We start from the raw sequence: 11932 nt of genomic DNA on the forward strand, positions 1-11932 counted from the left end.
AAAAGAAACAATTATTTCCCAAACTCTCCAAACTTTTGAAATCAAGACCAACTTTTCCCTCTGAGCTACAGGCACAAGCAGACCACGGACGACAAAACAATACGGCTGAGGAGAAAACAGAGGGAGCAACAGTGTAAAGAGAAGACAGGCAAATTATTGATATCAAGGATGTTCGTAAAGTTATGATGACGCTTTAATCCTTGAAATAGGGAAACAAAAACACCAGAAAGACACCAGAAAAGCACTACAGGGACCAGCACCTCGCCGTCCCTTTACAAGAACGGATGGCTTCCTCGGCTCCTCTATTCCAGGCACACCATAAACTCAGCAGTCGACGTTAACGCAACACATGGCGCGTAAAAAAGTGAAGATGGAGAGAAAGGGAAAGTAACAATGAGAAGGAAGAAATACAGTAATGAGGATACAAGTAGGAATATTGCGTGAGAGGAGCATGAGGAGTTACATAGATAGTCTAGATATATAGTTACATAGTTGTCTGATGCTATTGGCGCAGATACACCATAGTTCACCGTTTTTCATAAGTTTGGGTGTGCTTAGAGTACCTGGATCAGACTTGTAAATACCACTTAATATTCATTTTAGTTCATAGTATATTTGCAAGTGCTAAAGATTGGATCTCGCTTCACTGCTGAATCTTTTGGCTTTCGCATTTATCAATGTTTACGACATTTTCAATGTGTATATTTACAATAAATTACGAGAGAGAGAGAGAGAGAGAGAGAGAGAGAGAGAGAGAGAGAGAGAGAGAGAGAGAGAGAGAGAGAGAGAGAGAGAGAGAGAGAGAGAGAGAGAGAGAGAGAGAGAGAGAGAGAGAGAGAGAGAGAGAGAGAGAGAGAGAGATATATACAGGTGAATTACATTATACCCACTTGAGGTTTCGCAACAGCGCATAAAATTCTTAAAAATGTTGGTTTGGTGGTGGTAATGGTGGTGGTGGTGGTGGTGGTGATTACCCAAGTAAAGGTGGTGCCGGTGGTGATGGTGGTGGTGACTTAGCTGTAATGGTGGTAGTGGTGGTGGGGGGGAGGGTGTTGGTAGTGGTAGTTACTCTGGTAAAGGCGTTGGGGGTGGTGATGGTGGTGACTTAGCTGTGATGGTGGTAGTGGTGGTGGTCGTAGTGGTATCTGTGGTGCTGGTAGTTGTAGGAGGTGACTGCCATTTGTGGAAGTGCCAGTGGTGGTGATAGTGGTGGTTGTGGTTGTGGTGGTGGTGGTGGTGGTGGTGGTAGTGGACGTTGGTGACTGTCATTTGTGAAAGTAGTGGTGATGGTAATTGTGGTGGAGGTTGTGGTGGTAGTGGTAGGGCTGGTGGCAGGGGTGGTGGTTGTAGTGGTGGTGGTGGTGGTGGTGGAGGTAGAAGCAGGTGAGTGTCATTTTTGTAAGCATTGGTGGTGGTAATGGTGGTGGATTTGGCGGTGGCTGTGGTGGTGGTATTGGTGGTCGTGGTGTGCTGGTTATTATGGTGGTGGTCAAGGATGGATGAGGCCCTGGGTCGCGCGGCTTGAGGTCTCGCTGGCACCCTGTCCGCCAACATTGAAGGGGCAAGAAGGAGGCTGACGGCCGGGAGGAATGTTTAATTTAACCTCCTTGGGATTGGCCGGATTGAAATGTTTTGTCCTTGGTTTTTAGTCTTTCCTCTGTATGTAGGTGACCAAGCTGAACAAACAACCACACCAAATCAGGCAGGTAGGCAGGTACTTAAATAGTTAGTTAATAGCTAGTCAGACAGCTAGGAAGAGTTAGCTGGTTAGATATTCAGTTAGATAGTTACTTAGTTTTTTTTTTCAGTATTTTGTGTTTATCATATTTTGTTGTGTTGATCCCTTTTTTTTTTGTTTATTATTAGTTCATTCTCTTTAGTCGTCTGTTTTACGATTCATTTATTTGTTATTTCGCTCGTATTAAATAGATGAATGAGAGGAAATGTCCGGAGGGGGAAATGTTCAAAAGGGAATATGTTAAGGGGGGAGTATGTCCGGCACCCACTACTACTATTACTACTACTACTACTACTACTACTACTACTATTACTTTTACTACCACTACCACTGTACTACTATACTACTACTACCACTACTGCTTCTACTACTACTATTACTAAACTATTTGCTACATGGTAAAGCCAACATTTGATATCGTTTGTCTTATGTAAAATCTGAAGCGGTCTTCGTAGCCACGCATGAAGGCAGGGCCGTATACCTCACAGTCCATCGGGGACCCTCCACTAATACCCGAGGGGTCCCCCGTTAAATGTCAATGTTCGTGGGTCTTGTAAGCGGGAAAAAGCTTCATAAAACTACATGCATTCATCTAAAACAGTATATTCCAAAATAGAGCATAAAATTTAGTAAGTTTTTCAACTCGGTCAAACATGCGCCCATTTGCTTAACTATAAAGGAATAGATAAAATATTCTTAATTCTTTTGAATGGCAACTATCCGCAAATAAATCTTGATAAGTAAGAAAATATAATGCACTCTTAGCCATGGGTCGTTAGATCAATATTGATTTGTTAAACATGCAGGCAGGAATTGGTTTGCTAATAGAATGGTAGACGAATGGAAGAGACTTGGCAGTCGTGCATGTGGTGAATTTCACTGTGATAGGCACACTATTATTAATAGGTAAGGTAAATTCATTAATAGGATAATAGTTTTTTTGTAAAGGTTTTCATTGATAAGATAAGAAATACAGCTGGAGCTCCTCCCCTGAAGGTGAAATAAGAGCGACGGTCACTAAAGGGAGTCTCGCTCCCCGGGAGTGTGGCTCACGATGTGGCTCGCGCCTGCGCCGGGGGTCACTGGTGAGTGTGTTACCAGGCTGCTTAGTGAAGCAAGACAATGTACACAACGACAGCACAGATGGCCGTGACGTCCAGGAAGGCATCATCCTCATCAGACCAGTCATTACCGGTTATCAATTCGAGGGCTTCCCATGGATCCTCATCCTCATCAGACCAGTCATCACTGGTTATCAATTCGAGGGCTTCCCATGAATCATCATCCTCATCAGACCAGTCATTACTGGTTATCAATTCGAGGGCATCCCATGGATCATCATCCTCATCAGACCAGTCATTACTGGTTATCAATTCGAGAGCTTCCCATGGATCATCATCCTCATCAGACCAGTCATTACTGGTTATCAATTCGAGGGCATCCCATGGATCATCATCCTCATCGGTGATGGCGGCCACCGATTCGGCGGATGCCCATGGATCATCACCCTCATCAGACCAGTCATTACTGGTTATCAATTCGAGGGCATCCCATGGATCATCATCCTCATCAGACCAGTCATTACTGGTTATCAATTCGAGGGCATCCCATGGATCATCATCCTCATCAGACCAGTCATTACTGGTTATCAATTCGAGGGCATCCCATGGATCATCATCCTCATCAGACCAGTCATTACTGGTTATCAATTCGAGGGCGTCCCATGCAGCATCATCCTCATCAGACCAGTCATTACTGGTTATCAATTCGAGGGCGTCCCATGCAGCATCATCCTCATCGGTGATGGCGGTCACCGATTCGGCGGATGCCAATGGATCATCACCCTCATCAGACGAGTCATCACGGGTCATTGCTTCAAAGGCTGGCCATGGATCATCACCCTCATCAGACGAGTCATCACGGGTCGTCACTTCAAGGAGTGCCACGGAACATCACCCTCATCAGACGAGTCATTACGGGTCATTGCTTCAAAGGCTGGCCATGGATCATCAGCTTCATCAGACGAGTCATCACGGGTCGTCACTTCAAGGAGTGCCAATGGAACATCACCCTCATCAGACGAGTCATCACGGGTCGTTGCTTCAAAGGCTGGCCATGGATCATCACCCTCATCAGACGAGTCATCACGGGTCGTCACTTCAAGGAGTGCCAATGGAACATCACCCTCATCAGACGAGTCATCACGGGTCGTTGCTTCAAAGGCTGGCCATGGATCATCACCCTCATCAGACGAGTCATCACGGGTCGTCACTTCAAAGAGTGCCAATGGAACATCACCCTCATCAGACGAGTCATCACGGGTCATTGCTTCAAAGGCTGGCCATGGATCATCAGCTTCATCAGACGAGTCATCACGGGTCGTCACTTCAAGGAGTGCCAATGGAACATCACCCTCATCAGACGAGTCATCACGGGTCATTGCTTCAAAGGCTGGCCATGGATCATCAGCTTCATCAGACGAGTCATCACGGGTCATTGCTTCAAAGGCTGGCCATGGATCATCACCCTCATCAGACGAGTCATCACGGGTCGTCACTTCAAGGAGTGCCATTGGAACACCAGCCTCATCAGACGAGTCATCACGGGTCATTGCTTCAAAGGCTGGCCATGGATCATCAGCCTCGACCACAGCAGCAGAGGTCACCAAGTCTGGGGCTGCCCATGGATCATCAGCCTCCACGGACCAGTCATCACGGGTCATTGCTTCAAAGGCTGCCCATGAATCATCAGCCTCATCGGTGATGGCGGTCACCAATTCGGCGGGTGCCCATGGATCATCAGCCTCCACGGACCAGTCATCACGGGTCATTGCTTCAAAGGCTGCCCATGAATCATCAGCCTCATCGGTGATGGCGGTCACCACCCGGCGGGTGCCCATGGATCATCAGCCTCCACGGACCAGTCATCACGGGTCATTGCTTCAAAGGCTGCCCATGAATCATCAGCCTCGACCACAGCAGCAGAGGTCACCAAGTCTGGGGCTGCCCATGAATCATCAGCCTCCACGGACCAGTCACCACGGGTCATTGCTTCAAAGGCTGCCCATGAATCATCAGCCTCGACCATAGCAACGGAGGTCACCAAGTCTAGGGCTGCCCATGAATCATCAACCTCCACGGACCAGTCATCATGTGTCGTCACTTCAAAGGCTGCCCATGCATCAGCCTCATTGGTCCTGGCCATCCCGTCAGTGGCCGCACGCGGTGCAGGGCTCACCGCCCGGATGGGCTCGCCACACCGCCTCCCGTTGCACCGGAGGCTGGTGAAGGCGGGCCCGTCGTCACAGAAGAGAGAGAAGTGGAGGCCGCTGATGTTGTCCAGCAGCCAGGCCAGCGGCATGGAAGAGGTGAAGACTGGCTTCCCAAGCGAGGCGCATTGCACCCTGACGGCCGCGTTGCCGTCTTTCTTGCACAGCTTCGCCAAGGGCACACGCAGCTCACCCTCGGCGTGGCAGCCTTGAATCCCTGCGACGCAAGACCAACCTTCCACGGGGAACTTGACGGAGGCGACCGTACGCCTCCTCTTCAGGCAGCAGGTGGAGTCCTTGCACGAGAGCTTGATGGAGTCCACCAAGGAGGAGCCTCGCTCCAGGGTTACCCACACGTTTAATTTCTGTCGAGATGCAGAGTTTCCCATCGTTGTTTCGATGTGATATAAAAAAATTATCCGAATATTTAGGAAATCGGTGTTCGGTAATAAAAGGAGGTGCTATGTCCATGAAGACCGACTGGCCTCCAGCAAATTCTTTCTGCTATAATCTTGCCTAGTCGGCTAAGTAGTGCAGTTCACGCGCCGGATGGCGGGTGACAGGGCTGTTGCTAAACTATAAAGGAATAGATTAAATATTCTTAATTCTTTTGAATGGCACCTATTTCCAAATAAATCTTGATAAGTAAGAAAAAATAACCTTGCTTAACTTTTATTTCATGCATAATGCGTGGATAACATGCCTTGGGTTCTTTACACATTAGTTATTTCCCAGTGTGGCGCGTTGGTAGTCTTTCCCTCCATATCTGTTCCCTTTATCCCGTGTCCGTGCATTGCGATTTCTTAATTTTAGTTGCCTTTCTGCCTACTACACCCCTGGATTGTTACTAATGAGACCAGAGGACATCCAATACCTACTTGCTCTCTACTAGGCTCTTGCCTAGTCGGCTAAGTAGTGCAGTTCACGCGTCGGATGGCGGGTGACAGGGCTGCAGCAACACGCTTCTTCATGTTGTTTAATAAGAACAAACCAAATAAAGGAAAATTCTAATTTTCGAGAGAGAGAGAGAGAGAGAGAGAGAGAGAGAGAGAGAGAGAGAGAGAGAGAGAGAGAGAGAGAGAGAGAGAGAGAGAGAGAGAGAGAGAGAGAGAGAGAGAGAGAGAGAGAGAGAGAGAGAGAGAGAGAGAGAGAGAGAGAGAGAGAGTAACAAAGAGGAAGAAGGGAACCACAGTAACAAAGAAATGTAAGGAGACAGCAGTGCAAGTGGGAATAGGGATTATCGGTAGGTGGCAAAACGACCATCTCAGGGCGCCTCCAAGCACTCACTCACACACACACACACACACACACACACACACACACACACACAGCCACATCTATGCGCCCTGAGGGGAGGATGAGGGGGCCCCCATTCCGCCATTTAATCGTGCGGCGAGTATATTTACTTATAATTAGCAAGTTAAATGGTTAGTTTAAGATAGTCAAACAATTATAGTTAATTTGTTAGATCGTTAGATGGTTAATTACTCGAAGTTAGTTAGTTAGTTAGTTAGCTAGTTAGGGAGGCACAAGGTTGTGGTGGTGGTGGTGGTGGTGGTGGTGGTGTTGGTGGTGATGGCGGCGGCGGTGGCGGGGGTGACAGAGGACATGCAGGTGGCGGCAGGTGACTGTCTGAAATCGCCTGGCATCACACGAATTTTCTGCCATGCACCGAGCAATTTCAGGCTGAACTGCAATGAAACTCAATAGAGTGTAGAGCCGTTTCTTTTTCTTCAAATGGCCAATTCCCGCCACGGCCGCCGCCACAACTGCTCCCCGGGATATCATGGTTTGCCTCGTCACCGCTGCTATTACGGGTCGTCTCTGCCGCAGCTGTCACTGTCGCCGCCACGGATGTCATGTTTGCATCGCCGCCGCCGCCTGAACACCACTTACAGCCCCGCCTCGCTCCATCATGTATCGCTGGCTTCGTTCGGAGTGTCTGATACCACAAGCAAGCTTTCACCAGTTGTCTCATATTGTCATGCTCGGGGGTGACTGCGGAAACTCGTGCGACACTTGTGACAGAGACAACACGAGTGACAGTTTCATCTGACGCGAGTATTAAAGAGAATGGATGGTATTTTCCTTCAACTTAGTGGCGACAAGAGCTGATTATTTTGCTTGATCTTATATGGATGGGTACAAAAGGCAGAAAAGAAGACTACAAGAGGCCAGTGAATTGACACATGCCGCAGTTCCAAGTTATTGACCATCTGCTTTCCAAGTCTATAATCTTTTCGTAGAGTATTTCGGCAGCACGTGATAAACATCCATTCAACACAGGGAAAAACAGCGGGACAGCCTTGAATGACGATGCTATTACTTCCCCCAAGGCAAGATGAAGCTTGGATAATGATGAGGTCTAACACACGGCCGCGAATGTTACACGAGAACGTCACGAGGACACTATTCCCTTGCACAACATTATATAGCGCAGTCGACCCTTCGTACCGCCGTCCCATCGTGATTGAGCCCCGACACTTTCCCCTGACCTCACGGCGCCACCACTTACCTCTGCCGTCAAAACATGTGGTGCGTGTAATTACAACGTTGGGAAAGTTGGGCAAATATGCATAATGGCTTTGTCGGGCCATGATATTTGTGTTCCTGACCTGATGAACGTGTGTGTGTGTGTGTGTGTGTGTGGGGGGGGAGAGAGAGAGAGAGAGAGAGAGAGAGAGAGAGAGAGAGAGAGAGAGAGAGAGAGAGAGAGAGAGAGAGAGAGATATACAGGTGAATTACATTATACCCACTTGAGGTTTCGCAACAGCGCATAAAATTCTTAAAAATGTTGGTTTGGTGGTGGTAATGGTGGTGGTGGTGGTGGTGATTACCCAAGTAAAGGTGGTGCCGGTGGTGATGGTGGTGGTGACTTAGCTGTAATGGTGGTAGTGGTGGTGGGGGGGAGGGTGTTGGTAGTGGTAGTTACTCTGGTAAAGGCGTTGGGGGTGGTGATGGTGGTGACTTAGCTGTGATGGTGGTAGTGGTGGTGGTCGTAGTGGTATCTGTGGTGCTGGTAGTTGTAGGAGGTGACTGCCATTTGTAGAAGTGCCAGTGGTGGTGATAGTGGTGGTTGTGGTTGTGGTGCTGGTGGTGGTGGTGGTAGTGGACGTTGGTGACTGTCATTTGTGAAAGTAGTGGTGATGGTAATTGTGGTGGAGGTTGTGGTGGTAGTGGTAGGGCTGGTGGCAGGGGTGGTGGTGGTTGTAGTGGTGGTGGTGGTGGAGGTAGAAGCAGGTGAGTGTCATTTTTGTAAGCATTGGTGGTGGTAATGGTGGTGGATTTGGCGGTGGCTGTGGTGGTGGTATTGGTGGTCGTGGTGTGCTGGTTATTATGGTGGTGGTCAAGGATGGATGAGGCCCTGGGTCGCGCGGCTTGAGGTCTCGCTGGCACCCTGTCCGCCAACATTGAAGGGGCAAGAAGGAGGCTGACGGCCGGGAGGAATGTTTAATTTAACCTCCTTGGGATTGGCCGGATTGAAATGTTTTGTCCTTGGTTTTTAGTCTTTCCTCTGTATGTAGGTGACCAAGCTGAACAAACAACCACACCAAATCAGGCAGGTAGGCAGGTACTTAAATAGTTAGTTAATAGCTAGTCAGACAGCTAGGAAGAGTTAGCTGGTTAGATATTCAGTTAGATAGTTACTTAGTTTTTTTTTCAGTATTTTGTGTTTATCATATTTTGTTGTGTTGATCCCTTTTTTTTTTGTTTATTATTAGTTCATTCTCTTTAGTCGTCTGTTTTACGATTCATTTATTTGTTATTTCGCTCGTATTAAATAGATGAATGAGAGGAAATGTCCGGAGGGGGAAATGTTCAAAAGGGAATATGTTAAGGGGGGAGTATGTCCGGCACCCAATACTACTACTACTACTACTACTACTACTACTACTACTACTACTTCTACTATTACTTTTACTACCACTACCACTGTACTACTATACTACTACTACCACTACTGCTACTACTACTACTATTACTAAACTATTTGCTACATGGTAAAGCCAACATTTGATATCGTTTGTCTTATGTAAAATCTGAAGCGGTCTTCGTAGCCACGCATGAAGGCAGGGCCGTATACCTCACAGTCCATCGGGGACCCTCCACTAATACCCGAGGGGTCCCCCGTTAAATGTAAATGTTCGTGGGTCTTGTAAGCGGGAAAAAGCTTCATAAAACTACATGCATTCATCTAAAACAGTATATTCCAAAATAGAGCATAAAATTTAGTAAGTTTTTCAACTCGGTCAAACATGCGCCCATTTGCTTAACTATAAAGGAATAGATAAAATATTCTTAATTCTTTTGAATGGCAACTATCCGCAAATAAATCTTGATAAGTAAGAAAATGTAATGCACTCTTAGCCATGGGTCGTTAGATCAATATTGATTTGTTAAACATGCAGGCAGGAATTGGTTTGCTAATAGAATGGTAGACGAATGGAAGAGACTTGGCAGTCGTGCATGTGGTGAATTTCACTGTGATAGGCACACTATTATTAATAGGTAAGGTAAATTCATTAATAGGATAATAGTTTTATTGTAAAGGTTTTCATTGATAAGATAAGAAATACAGCTGGAGCTCCTCCCCTGAAGGTGAAATAAGAGCGACGGTCACTAAAGGGAGTCTCGCTCCCCGGGAGTGTGGCTCACGATGTGGCTCGCGCCTGCGCCGGGGGTCACTGGTGAGTGTTACCAGGCTGCTTAGTGAAGCAAGACAATGTACACAACGACAGCACAGATGGCCGTGACGTCCAGGAAGGCATCATCCTCATCAGACCAGTCATTACCGGTTATCAATTCGAGGGCTTCCCATGGATCCTCATCCTCATCAGACCAGTCATCACTGGTTATCAATTCGAGGGCTTCCCATGAATCATCATCCTCATCAGACCAGTCATTACTGGTTATCAATTCGAGGGCATCCCATGGATCATCATCCTCATCAGACCAGTCATTACTGGTTATCAATTCGAGAGCTTCCCATGGATCATCATCCTCATCAGACCAGTCATTACTGGTTATCAATTCGAGAGCTTCCCATGGATCATCATCCTCATCAGACCAGTCATTACTGGTTATCAATTCGAGGGCATCCCATGGATCATCCTCCTCATCGGTGATGGCGGCCACCGATTCGGCGGATGCCCATGGATCATCATCCTCATCAGACCAGTCATTACTGGTTATCAATTCGAGGGCATCCCATGGATCATCATCCTCATCAGACCAGTCATTACTGGTTATCAATTCGAGGGCATCCCATGGATCATCATCTTCATCAGACCAGTCATTACTGGTTATCAATTCGAGGGCATCCCATGGATCCTCATCCTCATCAGACCAGTCATTACTGGTTATCAATTCGAGGGCTTCCCATGCAGCAGCATCCTCATCAGACCAGTCATTACTGGTTATCAATTCGAGGGCGTCCCATGCAGCATCATCCTCATCGGTGATGGCGGTCACCGATTCGGCGGATGCCAATGGATCATCACCCTCATCAGACGAGTCATCACGGGTCATTGCTTCAAAGGCTGGCCATGGATCATCACCCTCATCAGACGAGTCATCACGGGTCGTCACTTCAAGGAGTGCCAATGGAACATCACCCTCATCAGACGAGTCATTACGGGTCATTGCTTCAAAGGCTGGCCATGGATCATCACCCTCATCAGACGAGTCATCACGGGTCGTCACTTCAAAGAGTGCCAATGGAACATCACCCTCATCAGACGAGTCATTACGGGTCGTTGCTTCAAAGGCTGGCCATGGATCATCACCCTCATCAGACGAGTCATCACGGGTCGTCACTTCAAGGAGTGCCAATGGAACACCAGCCTCATCAGACGAGTCATTACGGGTCATTGCTTCAAAGGCTGGCCATGGATCATCAGCTTCATCAGACGAGTCATCACGGGTCATTGCTTCAAAGGCTGGCCATGGATCATCAGCTTCATCAGACGAGTCATCACGGGTCGTCACTTCAAGGAGTGCCAATGGAACATCACCCTCATCAGACGAGTCATCACGGGTCATTGCTTCAAAGGCTGGCCATGGATCATCAGCTTCATCAGACGAGTCATCACGGGTCGTCACTTCAAGGAGTGCCATTGGAACACCAGCCTCATCGGTGATGGCGGTCACCAATTCGGCGGGTGCCCATGGATCATCAGCCTCCACGGACCAGTCATCACGGGTCATTGCTTCAAAGGCTGCCCATGAATCATCAGCCTCATCGGTGATGGCGGTCACCAATTCGGCGGGTGCCCATGGATCATCAGCCTCCACGGACCAGTCATCACGGGTCATTGCTTCAAAGGCTGCCCATGAATCATCAGCCTCATCGGTGATGGCGGTCACCAATTCGGCGGGTGCCCATGGATCATCAGCCTCCACGGACCAGTCATCACGGGTCATTGCTTCAAAGGCTGCCCATGAATCATCAGCCTCATCGGTGATGGCGGTCACCAATTCGGCGGGTGCCCATGGATCATCAGCCTCCACGGACCAGTCATCACGGGTCATTGCTTCAAAGGCTGCCCATGAATCATCAGCCTCGACCACAGCAGCAGAGGTCACCAAGTCTGGGGCTGCCATGAATCATCAGCCTCCACGGACCAGTCACCACGGGTCATTGCTTCAAAGGCTGCCCATGAATCATCAGCCTCGACCATAGCAACGGAGGTCACCAAGTCTAGGGCTGCCCATGAATCATCAACCTCCACGGACCAGTCATCATGTGTCGTCACTTCAAAGGCTGCCCATGCATCAGCCTCATTGGTCCTGGCCATCCCGTCAGTGGCCGCACGCGGTGCAGGGCTCACCGACCTGATGGGCTCGCCACACCGCCTCCCGTTGCACCGGAGGCTGGTGAAGGCGGGCCCGTCGTCACAGAAGAGAGAAGTGGAGGCCGCTGATGT

At 48.4% G+C, this 11932-nt stretch overlaps 1 protein-coding gene across 1 annotated transcript; it reads right to left on the bottom strand.

Annotated features, from left to right (window-relative positions):
• Positions 1-9561: 9561 nt before the first annotated feature.
• LOC127009415 (clumping factor A-like) lies at positions 9562-11601 on the bottom strand. Its single transcript, XM_050882509.1, has 2 exons — positions 11021-11601; positions 9562-10963 (listed from the first exon to the last, which is right to left on the bottom strand). The coding sequence occupies exons 1-2, from the start codon at positions 11535-11537 to the stop codon at positions 9714-9716; spliced, it is 1767 nt and encodes a 588-aa protein (XP_050738466.1). The 5' UTR covers positions 11538-11601; the 3' UTR covers positions 9562-9713.
• Between the last annotated feature and the right edge of the window lie 331 nt (positions 11602-11932).

Source organism: Eriocheir sinensis, chromosome 40 (assembly GCF_024679095.1).
Source record: "Eriocheir sinensis breed Jianghai 21 chromosome 40, ASM2467909v1, whole genome shotgun sequence".
NCBI classification, from domain to species: domain Eukaryota; kingdom Metazoa; phylum Arthropoda; class Malacostraca; order Decapoda; family Varunidae; genus Eriocheir; species Eriocheir sinensis.

Bases quoted from the DNA above. Each gene is read 5' to 3' on its own strand.
- LOC127009415 (XM_050882509.1), bottom strand. From the start codon at position 11,537: ATGACCCGTGATGACTGGTCCGTGGAGGCTGATGATCCATGGGCACCC. The intron at 10,964-11,020 runs GTGATGTTCCAT...CGTCTGATGAAG, and splicing joins TGATGACTCGTCTGATGAGG to CTGATGATCCATGGCCAGCC.